Source organism: Furipterus horrens, unplaced genomic scaffold, assembly GCF_987537825.1.
Source record: "Furipterus horrens unplaced genomic scaffold, mFurHor1.1.pri manual_scaffold_1, whole genome shotgun sequence".
Taxonomy (NCBI): domain Eukaryota; kingdom Metazoa; phylum Chordata; class Mammalia; order Chiroptera; family Furipteridae; genus Furipterus; species Furipterus horrens.
This window is the reverse complement of record NW_028327171.1, coordinates 92,684,373-92,700,603: the sequence shown is the minus strand read 5'-3', so window position 1 is coordinate 92,700,603 and position 16,231 is coordinate 92,684,373. Positions and strand designations below refer to the sequence as shown.

At 34.7% G+C, this 16,231-nt stretch overlaps 1 protein-coding gene across 1 annotated transcript in view; it reads left to right on the top strand.

The window, feature by feature from the left end:
* MORC1 (MORC family CW-type zinc finger 1) overlaps positions 1-16,231 on the top strand; it is a 151,935-nt gene that overhangs the window by 70,486 nt on the left and 65,218 nt on the right. The window contains 1 exon segment of the mRNA XM_090286818.1: positions 15,661-15,789. Within this exon segment, the coding sequence (XP_090142944.1) occupies positions 15,661-15,789 (129 nt within the window).

The window sequence follows — 16,231 nt, the reverse complement described above, 5'->3', positions numbered from 1 at the left end:
AGCATTATCTCCATCTAGTTCACACTTGTTCAGGACAGCCGTACTCAGTCCTGTGTGTGGGGGGAGGTTTCTTGAAGCTCCTTGGCCAGTGTATGACTCCCTCCCAGCTTTTACACTCTCTACTCAAGGGTATCCCGTGGCAGTCTTACCTACTCCCTATGTAACTCCCTATCCCTATTTTATCTACCTAATAATTTTTTCAAAACCTTCTCAATGGATGTAATAAGATTCAAAATAAATGTTACATTTGTATTTTAATTATTACTTATTAATAACATATTTTTCTCAATTCCATAATTGCCTGTGAGTTGATTTCAGGCTCACAAAAGATGTTGCCCTAGAAGGAAGGCAGAGTGGAAAAAGGGTAGTGAGCATGTGTGTTTGTTCAGACCTCTCACAACTTCATCCCAAAACTTCATTATCAAACTGAATCAAGCCACCAAGGTCAGAACTGGTAGTCTCAGGAATTGAGCAGAGGACATTAACCTTCAAGGTCTTTGCTTATTAATTCCCACAGGAACAGCCAAAATGTTGGGAAATGCTTGCCTAATACTCAGAAAGCCAGTATTCCAGGACACGCAATTTTAATGAAAAGTATGTTGGGTAGGTTTTTTTGCCTTATAAATAAAAGATTCAGTCTTTGTATTTGCTGTAAATCTGATCTGTTTCTATGGAAAATAGGGCCCTTGTAAAAAAATTGAATTGGCAGAAAGGGAGAGGTAATGACTTTGTGTCATTTATCAAATCTGCATTTCCTTTTGGCACAACTGATGCTAAGAATCTCAAATTCTTTCCTTGTCTCTGAGTCTGACCTCACCTTACTCTCTGCTTCTGTGTTTTCTGAAGTTTTATGCATCCTTACAGTAAAATGTAAATGTTAATCATCAGCTTATTGGAGTATAGAGAGAAGGAGAAGTGAAAGATAGAGAGAAACATCAAATGACATTTGAGATTGCACAGAAGCAAATACATAGAGATTTATTACTAAACTTTTCCAGAATGTATCAGAATATGGCTGATATACTAAAAAGAAGTCTATGATACAATAAATATAACCTTTCCAAGCAGAATTCAAATTATAAGACCTCAGGTTGGCAAGGAGACTAAAAATCATTTAATCCAGTCACCCCCTCCCATGCTTTGTCCCCTGTCACCCACTTCTGCCCTAAGCAAGTGGATTGCCATTTAAAATGGCCTGAGTGAGGACCTCCCATCAAATAAAAATTGCTACTTCTTGGGGAAGCCTGTGAATGTCTACACACTGTATTAAAAAATACACTGTCATATTAAAGTCAAATCTATTTCTCATATATTCTTTCATTCATTCACCTTTGTGCTTGGCACGAAGTGTCATAGGATTAACAAATCAGACATGGTCCACCCTCTCTGGGAATTTACAGTCCAGCAGAGCCAATATGATTTGGCAATTAGAAATAGGATTGGTGACCAACAGGGAAGAATGAGTGCAAAGGAAGCCCGTGATCAGGAGCTCACAATCTATAGAGGCCAGAGCGGGCCTCCCTGAAGAAGTGGTATTTCCTAAAGTGTGAGGAGGAGTTAGCCAGACCAATTTAATTCTTCCTCCTAGGGGCCATAAATGATTGGCCTAAAGCCTTTTTAAATGACAGCCCTCTAGATATTTGAAGACAAGTGTTCTGTGTCTCTCTAACCTTGTTTTATCCTAACATTTCCAATTTTATTGCTACTTTTCATTTAACATGGCATTAAATATATTCACCAATTTAATATTATAAAGTATGTCACCTAGAAACAAAAATTCCAAATGAAACCCAGAAAAAATTGAATAAAATGGGATGATCATCTCTTTCTCTTAAGAAGTTATACTCCTATTGATAACGCCTAATATATTAACTCTCAATAAGCACAGTATTGACCCTCAGTGTCTTTATTACCAATTAAAATTTTTAATAAAATGTATTCTTGTTAAGTCATACTTATCTTGTATTTTTATGATATTTTTGGACCCTATAGAATCATACATTTATTCTACTAAATTTTATCACCTTATTGGGCCCACGTTTTCAAGTTGTCGGGACCTTTTGGGAAATTTAATGTTGATTTCCAACTAATGTGCTAGTTTCCCAGAGATGTTAAGTTTGGCCACTATTTTCTCTATGATTTCACTTAAATCCTATTTCATAGGATCAGGGAAATCAAACACTAGCCCTCCACTGGGTGAGGACAATTAACCAATTACAAATTTTCCTACTTATGCTATTACCTAACTCATATCAATTTCTCAGTTTGTATATAATTTTGAAGGTGAAGGATAATATTTGCTAGATGAATAGTTCCTTTAAAAGTAAACAGTGCTTTATGTCTTAGATTGGGCTGCTATAACAAAATACCATGAACTGGTAGTTTATGAACAACATAAATTTACTTCTCACAGTTCTGGAGGCTAGAAGTCCAAGATCAGGGTGCCGGCATTGTTGCATCCTGGTGAGAGCTCTCTTTTGGTTCACAGATAGTTGATACCTTATTGTATCCTATTGTGGAAAGAGAGTGAGCTAGCTTTCTGGCCTCTTCTTATAAGGCATTAATCCATTCAAGAGAGCTCCACTCTTTTGACCTAATTACCTCCCAAAGGCCCCATGTCCAAATACCATCAAACTGAGAGTTAAGTTTCAACATATGAATTTCGAAGGAGAACATTCAGTTCATAACACTCTTAACAGCTTGATGTATCTAACTGCTCACAGCAAAATTTTGTTTACTTTAGTATCTAAGTTCTTAGAAAGCTACTACAAAAAAATGAGATACAACGTCACCCCTAAGGATATACATTGAGTAAGAAGGCCTATGTAAAATATTAAAAGGTGAGACTATGAGACAAGTTTACATGAAGATATAGGCCAAGAAACAATTCATATTTATTTCTTATTAGTTATGAATTTTATGTATGCTACTTTATTTTTAAAATATTGTTTTTTAATATTTTATTTATTTATTTTTATCCTCACCTGAGGATATGCTTATTGCTATAGAGAGAGGAAGGGAGACAGAGAGAGAGAGAACCTGTAACCTTGGTATGTGCCCTGACTGAGAATTGAACCCACAGGCTTTTGGTGTACGGGACGATGCTCTAACCAACCTGAGCCACTCAGCCAGGGCTGTTTTGTTTTGGTTTTAAATATTTTATTATGGTGTTATGGGCTGAATTGTGTCTTCCTGGATTATATGTTTTAGTCCAACCACTCAGTACTCAGAATGTGATTCTTTTTGGAGACAGGACCTTTAAGGAGGTAATTAAGTTTACATGAGGCCATTAGAGTGGGCCCAATGCAATTTAACTGGTATTCTTGTAAGAAAAAGAAATTTGGATACAAAAAAATACACCACGGATGAGAGAGCACAGAGAAGAGACCCTGTGATGACAAAGCAAAAATGTGGCCATCTGGAAGCCAAGGAGAGAGGCCTCACAATAAACCAAACCCGTGGACACCTTGATCTTGGGCTTCCAGCCTTCTGAACTGTGCAAAAACAAATTTCTTATGTTTAAGTCACCCACTGTGTGGTATTTTGTCGCATATATATGGGAAATATATGTGTGAAATTGCAAAATTAGGCAGAATTACAAAGAATTACAAAGAACATTATAATGAAACCCATAAACCCATCATCCAGCCTCAATAATGATCAATTCCTGGGCACTTGGTTTCATCCATATTTCCACCTGTTCCCCACCACTTAATTAATGAGAACATTTGAGAAACTATATAATTATATCTATATGTATTTTAGCATATACTTACAAAAGAAAAACTTTAAAAATATAACCATGGCATAAATATTATACATAATAATATTAATGCTTCCTTAACATAAAATATCTAGTTTATTGTTTACATTTCTAATGATTTCCTGTTATTATATAATTTATAGCCTTTCTCATCCATCCCCATATTTTCCTTTCTCTCTCATTTTTTTTCTTGCAATTTATTTGTAGGAAGAACTGCTTTGGTTGTCTTGTAGTTTCTATAGTCTTAGTTTTTCTCACTGTATCATGTGGTATAGTTTTACATATTCTTCTATTCTATTCATTTTTCTGTAGATTTGTAGAATCCAGCAATTTGACCAAATTCAGATTTATTTTTTTGTCAAGATGCTTCATAGGTAATAGCATGTTTTTCCATGGGGAGGCCTATATTGTTCAATTGCCTCTTTTGTAATTATATTAACAGTTAATGATGAATGCTCAGATCCCTGAGGAGTTCTAAAACTTTATATTCTGTTTCTATCAGATTTCATCACTTACGGACTCTAATATTTATATAAAGAAAAACTTCCTTTCATCTACTATTTGGTTACCCACTTCCATTGGTAATTTTACTATTTGACAGATGCAACAGTACTGCTAAGTAAATTGCATTGGATGAATGCTTGATGTGAGAGGAATTAGAAATAAAAATTTTAAAAATAGCATAGACATTTTGCCTGATTTAGATGGCATAAATATATACTCTGTTTAAAATTGTTACTTAGGCCAGCTCCCTGCAAACAGCAGGATGGTTTAGGAGTTCATTGGTTGGATTGACTTCTGTTTAAAGAGATCACCTTCTTTGATTCTATTCATTTGCACTGCTTTTACCTGGTAATTGAAATTATCACCATTGACAGCACTTACACTTCCTTTTCTTTCTGACTACACTTGTACTATTATCATGATAATGACATTTTTCATGTCTACAATGGAGTTTCTTGCTAAAATACCTCGGAGGATCTTACCCACCTATATTGCAAATAAAATACTAAAAAGTTTAGTGCCCTTTTGTTGTCTGGAATTAAATACACTTTGAATCTTGGTTTGATTTTTCCTTGCCTTACAAGAAGCAAGACCTCAAAACTCTCCTTATTAGTCTGCTTATGTCTATCTCGGTAAAGAAGATAAGTTATATTTAATTACTCTGAATTTAAAACAATGCAATTAACATTAAATATAAATTGTATTAACAACAACAAAAAATATCTTTGACTCTTAAGAACATAAGGTCAGTCAGTGAGCTTTGTGTATGTGTGAGCAAAGTAAGGAGAGTCCTGGTCGAGAGATCAACTATGTTAACCCAAGAACCGGGGGGACACAAGTCATTGGTGAGGCTGTTGCCCACAATAACACAGAACTCTTTATGAATATGCCTCAGATTAGATTATCATGTTTAATTTTGATATCCACATTGCAGAGAGAATTAGAAAAACTGGAGTGTGTCCAAAGGAAACCAGTGACAATGACTAACTAAAAATACAACCTAAAAAGAGAAACTGAAAGTTATTTCTTCCTGAGGGGAGATTCAGAAGAAAACTCATTCTCCTCAGTTTTCTTTTTGAAGGTTTGTCATCATGAGGCCTCAAACCCACTCTCTGCTAGTCTCCACTGCATAGAATGTGGTTCTGAACTGGGAGCCAGGAAGCCCCAGGGGACCTCAGAGTATGGCTACAAGTCCTTGAATCCCTGTCTACCAATTATTCTCTGAAATGTCATGGTTCGTACATATATACTCTACTGTTTTTCAAGCATATATAGATGTAATTGTGGGTATTAAAATGCAAAGTTGCATAAAAGTGTTATTCAGTTTATAGTTTGTTTATGTTTTTTTTTTTTTTTTGTCATCATGCATTTTCTCAGGCTGAGGGGTGGTAGTTTGGAAATTATTTTGCAGTAAAGAGATTCACATGGGAAACCTCTGCTACGGAACAAGAGAAAATGATGCTACATTGGCAGGTAAAGTAATGAGATGCCTAGAGCAAGTTGGAGCAACTCAGCAGATTCCTGGAGTTTTGCTGTGGAGCTTGCTGTGCTCATGATAAGAGTGGAGAAGTGAAGACACTCTGACCACAGCTGCCACCTACTTCTTCCATTGACTGTCCCCAGAAAGCGAGACTGGCCCAGCTGCCCTCTGCCACACCCCGGAGCCAAGAGAAGGCATGGGGCTGTAAGCGGCTTCACCACCACTGAAGACAGCTTGCCTTGCTTTCCTTGAATTGAAGTAGAGTGCTTTGGGCCTCTCTCATCTCACGTGCACCACAGACTCCAAGTCATCATGGCAGCTCTTCCTGATAAGAGGCGATTGGTCTCCTGAGCCTTCTCAGGAGTGTACAGGCCTCACCACCAGCTGATTGGAATCGTCACATCACTTGGAACCAGTTTGCCATTCCTAACCCAGAAACTCTTATTGAGAACATAGATAATGAATGATCACAGCATGGATCGGCTTAGGCAGAGATGAATGTTCTGGCTTATCTAAAAATGAGAGGGTAATGACAAACATGGCAATATTCAGCGGTGGAGGAGGCATGACTTAGAGTTGCCTGAGAATGGATGTATAATTTCTAGCTCAGGAGATCTTTAAAAATAGATTATAATAATCTATTTAGATGCAGAACTACCTGAAGCCAGGAACCCAATTTAAATACCTTCTCTAGTTTGTTATTTTCCTGGTGCAGTGATTCCATAAACTGTTATAGGCTTCCTTATTTTGATTGAAACTATCAGAGCCTAGATTTAGTAGTTTATTACCAAATTTTATTATTTTCCCTTTGGGTAATTGACTTCCTGAATGTCATTGTACATTCCATGAACAGATATGAAACTGATACCTAGGAGGGAGTTACATTTCTCCTATTTTCTGAGGCAAAATCAGTGTAAACTTCTTTTTTAGTTATTGGTTTTTGAAAAAATTTTAGTAAGTTATTGTAATATTTTACATTGTTTTAGAAATATTCTAAATTAAATACTCCATGCACAGCTAGCAGTAAATTAAATTTACAGTTTTTCTCAGATAATTGTTCTAGAAATTAGGATTTTAATTCTGTGTGCATTAATCCCTGATTTTTCTATTAATTTAACAAGCTTGTTGATTATTCAAACAAATTCTCAAGATATGTCTTCTTTAATAATTTGAAATGTTTCTGTCTGCTTGCAGCTTTTCCTGTTTACAAAATTTTAAATCAGAATTAAAAAATTTTAAAATCAAAATTCCTTGAGGACATTGAAATAGTACAGTTTTGGAATTATAAAATTCTGGGTTATTTTCATAGCTGCTCATAGTGTAAATATTTAAGGTATATTTTAAAAATCAATTACTTTGTCAAGTTTTGAAATTTCACTTCTTTGCTCTTGACTTCTGGATGAAAGGGCAATTTTAAAGCCTTCATTAAGACACATTAATGGAAACATGAGTTATTAAAACCATATATTTAAAATATCCATAATTATAGGTATTAATTGATTCTATTAGTCAGTGCCAATCTGATATGGTAAATTATTACTACTTTTACTGTGTCTTGCAAGCGTAGGATAGACAAGAATTTTTGTTAGCTTTCCTGGAGTATAATTGACAAAAAATTGTATATATTAAAAGTGTTCAACATGATGATTTGATACACACTGTGAAATGTCTGCCACAATCAAATTAATCAACATATTTACCTTTTTGTATGTGTGGGTGAGAATGCTTAAGATCTACCCTGTAAGCAAATTTCAAGTATAAAATTCAGTCTTCTTAACTAGTCATCATGCCATACATTAGCTCCCCAGAACTTATTCATCTTATAACTGCGGGTTTGTGTCATCTGACCAATATCTCCCCATTTCCGCTTCCCCAAAGCTGCTGGCAACCACCATTCTACTCTCTTTCTCTGGAGCATATAGTTGTCCTATTTTTAATTTTTTGAGGCATCTTCATACTGTGTTCCATAATGGTTGTACTAATTTACTTTCCCACAAGCAGTGTGCAAGGTTTCCCTTTATTCTTCATCTTTGCCAACACTCTCTCTTCTCTTTTTGCTAATGAGGTGAAATCCCATTGTGGTTTTGATTTGCATTTCCTTGTTGGTTAATGATGTTTAACACCCTTTCATGCACCTGATGGACACTTGTATGGATTTTTGGAAAACTGTTTATTTAGGTTCTTCGCCCATTATTAATTAGAGGTTTCATTTTTTTTGTTTGTTTTTTTTTTTTTTTTTTTTTTTTGCTATAGAGTTATGTAAATTCCTATATATTTTAGTTGTTAACCTTTATCAGATATTTAGTTTTAAAATATTTTTTCCTTTTCTGTATTTTGTCCTTTCATTTTGTTGATTGTTTCTTTTGCTCTGCAGAAGTTTTAAATTTTATGTAGTCCCACTTTTTGTTTTGGTTTTCTTTTTGTTAATTGTGTGGTTTTTGACTTTTAAATTATATTCTATTATATAATGTATTATATATTTTTTTAATTTATTTATTGTTTTTCTGTTACAGTTGACCCATTTTTCCCCCATTGCTTTCCCCTACCCTGTCCTCCCACAGTCAATTCCCACCCTGTTGTCCATGTCCATGGGTCCTTTATACTAGTTCCTTGATTAGACCCTTCCCCTTCTTTTCCCTCCTTTTCCTCCTCCCCTCTCCCCCTTGGTCACTGTTAGTCTATATTAGGCTTAGTGAAATAAGCCAGGTAGTGAAAGACAAATACCGTATGATATCACCTAATATAGGAAACTAATGAACAACACAAACAAATGAGCAAAATAGAACCAGAGGCATGTAATTATGTGTTTTGGTGTCGTATCCAAAAATCATCTCCAGACTAATGTCAAGGAGTGTTTTTCCTATGCTTTCTTCTAGGAGTTTTATGGTTTCAGGTTTTACATTTATGTTTTTTACTCATTAATTTTTGTAAGTGGCATAAGATATGGTGTTTTAATTTCATCAAGGTGTTCAGTTTCCTTCTTTTGCATGTGAATATCCATTTTTCCCAACACCATTTATTGAAGAGACTATCTTTTCCCATTGTGTGTTCTTGATATCCTTGTCAAAGATTAGTTGACCATATGAGAGGGGACCCAAAAACCCTGGAATTTACTTATAAAAAATTGTGTATTTATTCTTACATGTTTAAACTTCAGTCACCTTCAAAGTACTTTCCATTTGATGCAATACACCTATTGAGACATTTTTTCCACTAAAAACTGTTTTGGAATTTGTTGATTTTGATGCCTTTTAGTGCTTCTACTGTTTTTTGTTTCACCTCTTCCACATTGGCAAAATGTTTCCATTTGAGGACTTTTTTCGTCCAGGGCAACAAAGAAAAATCACTGGGGGGGGCTAGATATGGAAAATAAGGATTGGGGTCATGCCATTTTTGCTCAAGAACTGCTGAACACTTAGCACGGTGTGGGTAGTTGCATTTATAAATCACCCATTATGGAATGGGCAACCATGTTGAAAGAGCCTTAAAAACATGCACTAAATCCGAATGCAGCCTCTCACAACATCAGCTGGTACACTGATACAGATGTGTTCTCAGAACGCTCACTTAGTGGGGAAAGCATGTACTACAAGGGGTTTGCCCTCCAGAAGATAATTCTGGTTTTCTTTTCTTTAAATGTGTGGGTTTATTTCTAGACTTTCTATTCTGTTCCACAGTCTATGTATTTTTCTTTCTTTTTTTTATTTGCAAATCTCATACTGTTTTGGTACTATAGTTTTATAATACAGCTTGAAATCAGAGAGTATGATGCATCCACCTCTACAGTTCTTCAAGATAGCTTTGGCTGTTCAAGCTCATTTGTGGTTACATATGAATTTTAGGATTTTTTTTTCTACTTCTCCAAAAAATTCCATATAAATTTTCACAGGGATTGAATTGAATTGAATCTATAGATTATTTTATGTAGTATGGACATTTAAAATTATTAATTCTTATAGTCCAATTACAGGATAGTTTTCCATTTATTCGTGTTGTCTTCAATTTCTTTCATCAGTGTCTTAAGAGTTTTCAGTGTAGAGGTCTCTCACCTACTTGGATAAATTTAACCCTTTGCATTGTATTCTATTTTATGAGATTGCTTTCTTAATTTTTCTTTCAAATAGCTTGTTGTTAGTGTATAAAAATGCAACTGAATTTTGTATGTTGACACAATTTTGTATCCTGCAATTTTACTGAATGCATTGATTAGTTCTACCACTTTTTTGTAGAATCTTCAGAATATCCCTGTATGATATTTCATGTGCAAACAGAGTTTTACTTATTTTTCCAAAGCCCCCCCCCTTTTTTTTCATACTTAATTGTTCAAGCTACATCTTTCAGTACTATGTTAATTAGAAGTGTCAAGAATGGGCACCCTTCTCTTCTCTTTATCTTGAAGAAAAGCTTTTAACTTTTTGCCATGAAGTATGACATTGGCTATGGGCTTGTCATACATGGCCTTTATTATGTTCTATATGTATACAATTTGTTGAGAGATTTTTTATCATGAAAGGATGTTCAGTTTTTTCAGATGTTCTTTTTGCACCTGTTGAGATAATCATATGATTTTTATTCTTTCCTCCATTAATATAGTATGTTGTGTATGTTGAACCATCCTTGCATCCAGGGATAAATCCCACTTGATCATGGTGCACGATCCTTTTATTATGCTGTTGAATTTGATTTGCTTGTATTTTGTAGGATTTTTACATCTATGTTCATCAGTGGTATTGGCCTGTACATTTCTTTTTGTGTATTATCCTTATCTGGTTTTGGTATTAAGGTAATGCCAGCCTTGTAAAACGAATTTAAAAGTGTGTTCTCCTCTTCAATTTTTTGAAGAATTTGAGAAGGATATTATTAATTATTCTTTAAGTGTTTGCTAGAGTTCACCAGTGACACCATCTGGTCTTGGATTTTTCTTTATTTGAAGATTTTAAATTACTGATTTAATCTCCTTACTAGTTACAGGTTTTTCAGATTTTCTGTTTCTTCATAATTTAGTTTCGGAAGTTTGTATGTTTTTAGAAGTCTTCCCATTTCTTGGAGGTAATGCAATTTGAGGACATTTAATTGTTCATAGTCACTTGTTATTCTTTGTACTTCTGTGGTAACAGTTGTAACATTTCCTCTTTCATTTTTGATTTTCTTTATTCTTTGCTCTTTTCTAGTTAATGTTGTTAAGGGTTTGTCAGTTTTGTTTATTTTTTCACAAAGCAGCTCTTAGTTTCATTGTTGTTTTTTCTAGTCTCTGTTTCATTTATTTCTGCTTTGTTTTTGTTAATCTCTTCCTTCTGCTAACTTTGGGCTTGCTTTGTTCTTATTTTAGTTCCTTGCAGTGTAAAGTTAGGTTGTTTATTTGAGGTCTTTCTGTTTTTTTATGTAGATGTTTATCACTATGAACTTCCTTCTTTCATCTGATAAGTTTTGGTATGCTTTTTCCATTTTCATTTATCTCAATATATCTTAAAAATTCTCTTTTGATTTCTTCTTTGATCCATCAGTTGTTCAAGACTATGTTGTTTAATTTCCACATATTTGTGAATTTTCCAGCTTTTCTCCTGTGAATAATTTATAGTTTTATACTGTATTTTCAGAAAATATGCTTGATATGATTTAAGTCTTTGTAAATTTGTTAAGGCTTGTGACCAGTCCAGTGATCTATCCTGGAAATGTTCCGTGTGCATTTGAGAAGAATATATCTTCTGCTACTATTGGATGAAATATTGTGTGAATGTGTGTTAGATTCATTTGACCTAAAGATGGTTCTTATCCATTATGTCTTTTTTGATTTTCTTGCTTAGGATGTACCCATTATTGAAAGTGAGACAGTGAAGTCCCCTACTATTATTGGCATGCTCTTTATTTCTGCTTTTAGATCTGTTAATATTTGCTTCCATACTTTGAGATGCTGTGGTGTTAGATGAACTGATCCTTTTTTCATTATATAATAGTCTTCTTTGTTTCCTGTTACAGTCTTTCAGTTAAAGTATATTTTGTCTGGCATAAGTATAACTCTTGGTTTTCATTTGCATGGACTATCTTTCCCTATCCCTTTACTTTGCGTTTATGTATGTACTTGAAACTGAAGTGAATCTCTTATAGACAGCATATAGTTGGGTCTTGTTTTTATCCATCAGCTACTTTATGTCTTTTTATTGGAGAATTTAATTCACTTACAGTAAAGCAATTTTGAGAGGTAAGAACTTAATATTGTCCTCTTACTGTTTTCTGGCTGTTTTACAGTTCCTTTATTTCTTTCTCTTTTGCTGTCTTCCTTTGTAGTATGATAATTGTCTGTAGTGTTACGCTTTAACACTACAAAATGTTAATCTTCATCTTTTGTGTGTCTGTGACACGTGCTTTGGGGCTACCATAAGGCTTACCTAAACATCTTGTAGTTATAATAGTCTATTTTAAACTTACAATAATTTAACTTTACATACAAAATCTCTACTTATTTACTCTACTTCTCCCACATTTTATGTTTTTTATCTCACAGTTTATATGTTTTTATATTGTGTATCCATTAAGAAATTAGTGTAGCTATACTTATTTTAATACTTTTGTCTTTTAGAGTTAAGCAATTTATACACCATTAGAGTATTAAAGTATTCTGAATTTGACTATATACTTTTACCAGTGAGTTTTATGTTTTTAACTTTGCAGGTTACTAATTACTGTGCTTTCATTTCAGTTTGGACAGCTCACTTTAGCATTTCTTGTAAGGCAGGTCTAGTGGCAGTGAATTCCCCGAGCTTTCCTTTGTTTGGTAAATTCTTTATTTCTCCATTTCTGAAGAACAGCTTTGCTGGGTTAAGTATGTTTGGTTGGCATTTCTCTTGTTTGTCTTTCAGCCCTTTAATTATATCATCCCACTCTCTCCTGACCTGCAAGTTTCTGCTAAAACAATCTGCTGATAGCCTGATGGGGTGGGGGATTCTCTTGTATGGGAAGAATATTTTTTCTTTAAGGAGGGCTTTTTTTTCTGTGGACTGAATAACACATAAAAGAAAGTAGAAACTGATGTGATATGTTTTCTCCCACTGCCTTCCTTCTGGGCTATTGTGCTTACCTGCTTGCTGAAGCATCTGCCTAGTCTTCAGGCAGGGTCTGCTCCATGGAAATTTGTTTTAATAACACTGTAAGCTGCAAGTTGTGCGTGTTGGACTAGCTTTTATCTGAAGAGAAAAAGTCAAGGTTTCATTGGCAGTTAGGAAAACCCATTTTTCATCTTGACTATAAAGCTTTATTTCTTTGCCCTGATACTTACCTCAAATAGTATAATCTTCCATCTGGCGTGGTCATTAGGTGTTTGGGTTAGTGAATGTTTTAATATCTGCCTTTGATAGCCAGTAATTCTTTAGTTTCATTTAGTCCTGTGAGTAAGCATCACACTCTGTGTGTCAGTTCCTGAAAACAAGATCCTAAGCGTCACAACTGTCTTCAAGGATTTCACGATCCAGAGTGGGGAATAGGCACAAAGTAAACTAAAATGTAATGTGTAAGTGCTATTAACAGTGGTGTGATCACAGAGCACGTGCCCCTCCACCCTTGAGGAGTGTGTGTTTATGTTTCTAACATCCTAGTAGTTTTACCACTCTTAAAATGTTTTTATCGAGGTTCACGGTTGACATTCGTTTTAGAAGTTAGCTGTGCTGTGTTAACTGTGTTTAGGTAATGTTTTTAGGGAGAGAAATTATCCCACCTTCATTTTATCCTGAGCAACACATTAATGAGGCATTTAGTCAAGAGTAGCAGCAATAGTTCTAGGGGCTTCTTAGTTGTAGGCTGCTGAGTTGTGTGTTGAGGGCACTCGAAGTTACCAAGCACAGTTCCTGCTTTGAAAGGCACAATCTTCTGGGAGAAGTAATATTTAAAGAGAGGACAAGTACAATGCAGAAGCAGGGTTCTATAGTTTTTAATGTACCCTCACATTCTTTTTTCTTTTTTTTTTTTAATTTTTATTTATTTATTTTTAGAGAGGGAGGAAAAGGGAGGGAGAAAGAGGGAAAGAAGCATCAATGTGTGGTTGCCTCTTGCTCGTCCCCAACTGGGGACCTGGCCCACAACCCAGGCATGTGCCCTGACTGGGAATTGAACTGGTGACCCTTTGGTTCGCAAGCTGGTACTCAATCCACTGAGCCACACCAACCAGGGCCACATTTATTCTTTATGATAAACCTGTTGGGCAGGTTATTGGAAACACTCATTTTATAAATGAGGAAATTTAGGGGCTTCCCACCATTACATAACTAATGGGGGCCAGAGGTAGCACTTGAAGCCACCTGACTTTAATCTATAGCACTTTTTAACTTGACTTAATAAGAACTGATTAGTTCATGTGGAAATCAAGGAAAATTTCTTCATGAGCCCTGTCCAGACACCAGAGAGTGTATCAGGATTTGGTGTGCAGTAAAAAAATGGAGCCTGGGCTGGGCCAAGGCCAAATGCTGAGCAAAGAACAAAAATATGAAAGTTTAAGTTGAGGAAAACTCAAGAAGCAGAATCCAAATGGAAATTTGAGACTAGAGCTATTAGGGATTTTGAGAAGAGGCAGTGGGAAATCTGGGCATTTGTGAAGGCAGCTTTCAGCACAGCTCAATTGTAAAGTCTCTTTTAAAGTCTGAATCCATTCCGTTCTGGTCTTCCAGGCATACAGCATTCTGAATCTAAAATTTAATGGGATTAGTAAGGTGTTGGGATGTTTATTTGTATTTTGCCTGAATTATGCAGTCATGTGTTAAGGGTGATGTATGGCTGATCATATTGCATGTATTTTATTTCCAAAGTTTATATTTGGAACTTCACCTTTTGAACTTTGTTAATGAAGTGTTCTAAATCTGCCATAGTTCAAGTGTTCAGTAGCGACATGTGGCTAGTGGTTACCATTTGGACAGAATGATAAACATAAATTCTTTTTAAGAAATGCATTTTAAAGTAACATATGCACATGTAATAATAATTCAAAGTGTTTAGAAAGTAAAAAATGAAAATAAAAATATCTTCCTCTGTCCTTCTCTCAACCTCTGTTTCTCCAGTGGTATTCACTATTAAAAATCTTCTTTTGGGGAAAAAAAAGTGTATCCATAAAAATTTCATATGTATATATGCTTTTTATAAATCACAAAATTGATTTTATTAGGTATACTCTTTGACATCTTTTTAAAAAATTAAAACTATGTCTTTGATATCTTAACGCAGCAATACATTTAGTTCTAACTCTGTTTTCAAGGTTTCCTTGTTTGGAAATGGGATTTATTCATTCCATATTCTAGGCTTTTATGTTGTTTCCTTTTTTTTTTCTTTCTATTTATATAGTGCTATAATGTATGTGGCCATTGTTTAGTATGTCTGTAGAAAGACTGCTAGCAGTGCAATTGCTGCATGGTCCTTCATGACAACTTCTGTTTCTAAGCAAAGAGGAAATAGAGAATCTGACACGAGGGTAGGACAGTAAAGACTGGTAGAAAAAGAAGCCAGAGATAAAATAAAGAAACTCTAGCTATGAAAAAGTATGATAAATATTTGTATCAATAGTCTTAAGGGTAGTCTTTAAGTTTATTCAGTACCATCTCTCCTGGGAATACTTAAGAGAAAAGTTTTAAATATCAATATATTTTATTGCAAACACACACACACATATCACTGCTATTGTGTTTAGTTGTATTATAAAGATATTGAATATTTATTATATACAGATTGGAAAATGTAAGAAAATATAAAGCAGAAAACAAATTTCACCCATACTCAGAGAAAACCAACATTAATACTTTAATCTCTTATTTCTGTGTATTAGTTTTTACATAGCTGAGATCATACTGTACAGTACATGAGTTTACATTTACACTTTGCTTGTCATCTTAATCTTGTTAATTTTCTTTTATTACTCTTTACATGCTTTGTTTTCTAGGTAATAGGAATCTAACATTGTTTTGGAATGAGTTTGGATGCCAGAATAACAAGGACACAGAGAGATCTTTAGACTCTATTCAGTATCAAAGAAGACAAGTCATGGCCATCCCAATCATCATTCAGTGTGGTGAGTGCTGAATTTCATCCGGCTCAGCAATCATTTAGTGAGTTTCTAAATATGCAAGTCATTGTGTTAATAAATGGGCTGTGAGGGTCACAAAGATGGTGGGTAAGACCTGATTCTTACTTTCAATGAGGTCAGGATCTGGGAAAGAGGTTACGAGAACCATGAAAACAGTTATAATAGAGAGGAAATCAAGATAAATGATATAAAGGAGGCACAAAGTTCTTTGAGAGTTCAGTGGCGAAGAGGAGGAAGTTGAAGCAAGGCTTCCTGGCAGAGGTAGCCTTTACCATGATTTTTAAAATAGAATTTTGATAGGCAGAGGTGTAGCAGGAAATATGTGTTAATATCAGGTGTACATTCAGCTAAAATTTGTGGGGTGGAATATTAGAAACAGTCATCTTTCTATTTTTAATACATAGTGCTGTGTTAAATATATAGTTGG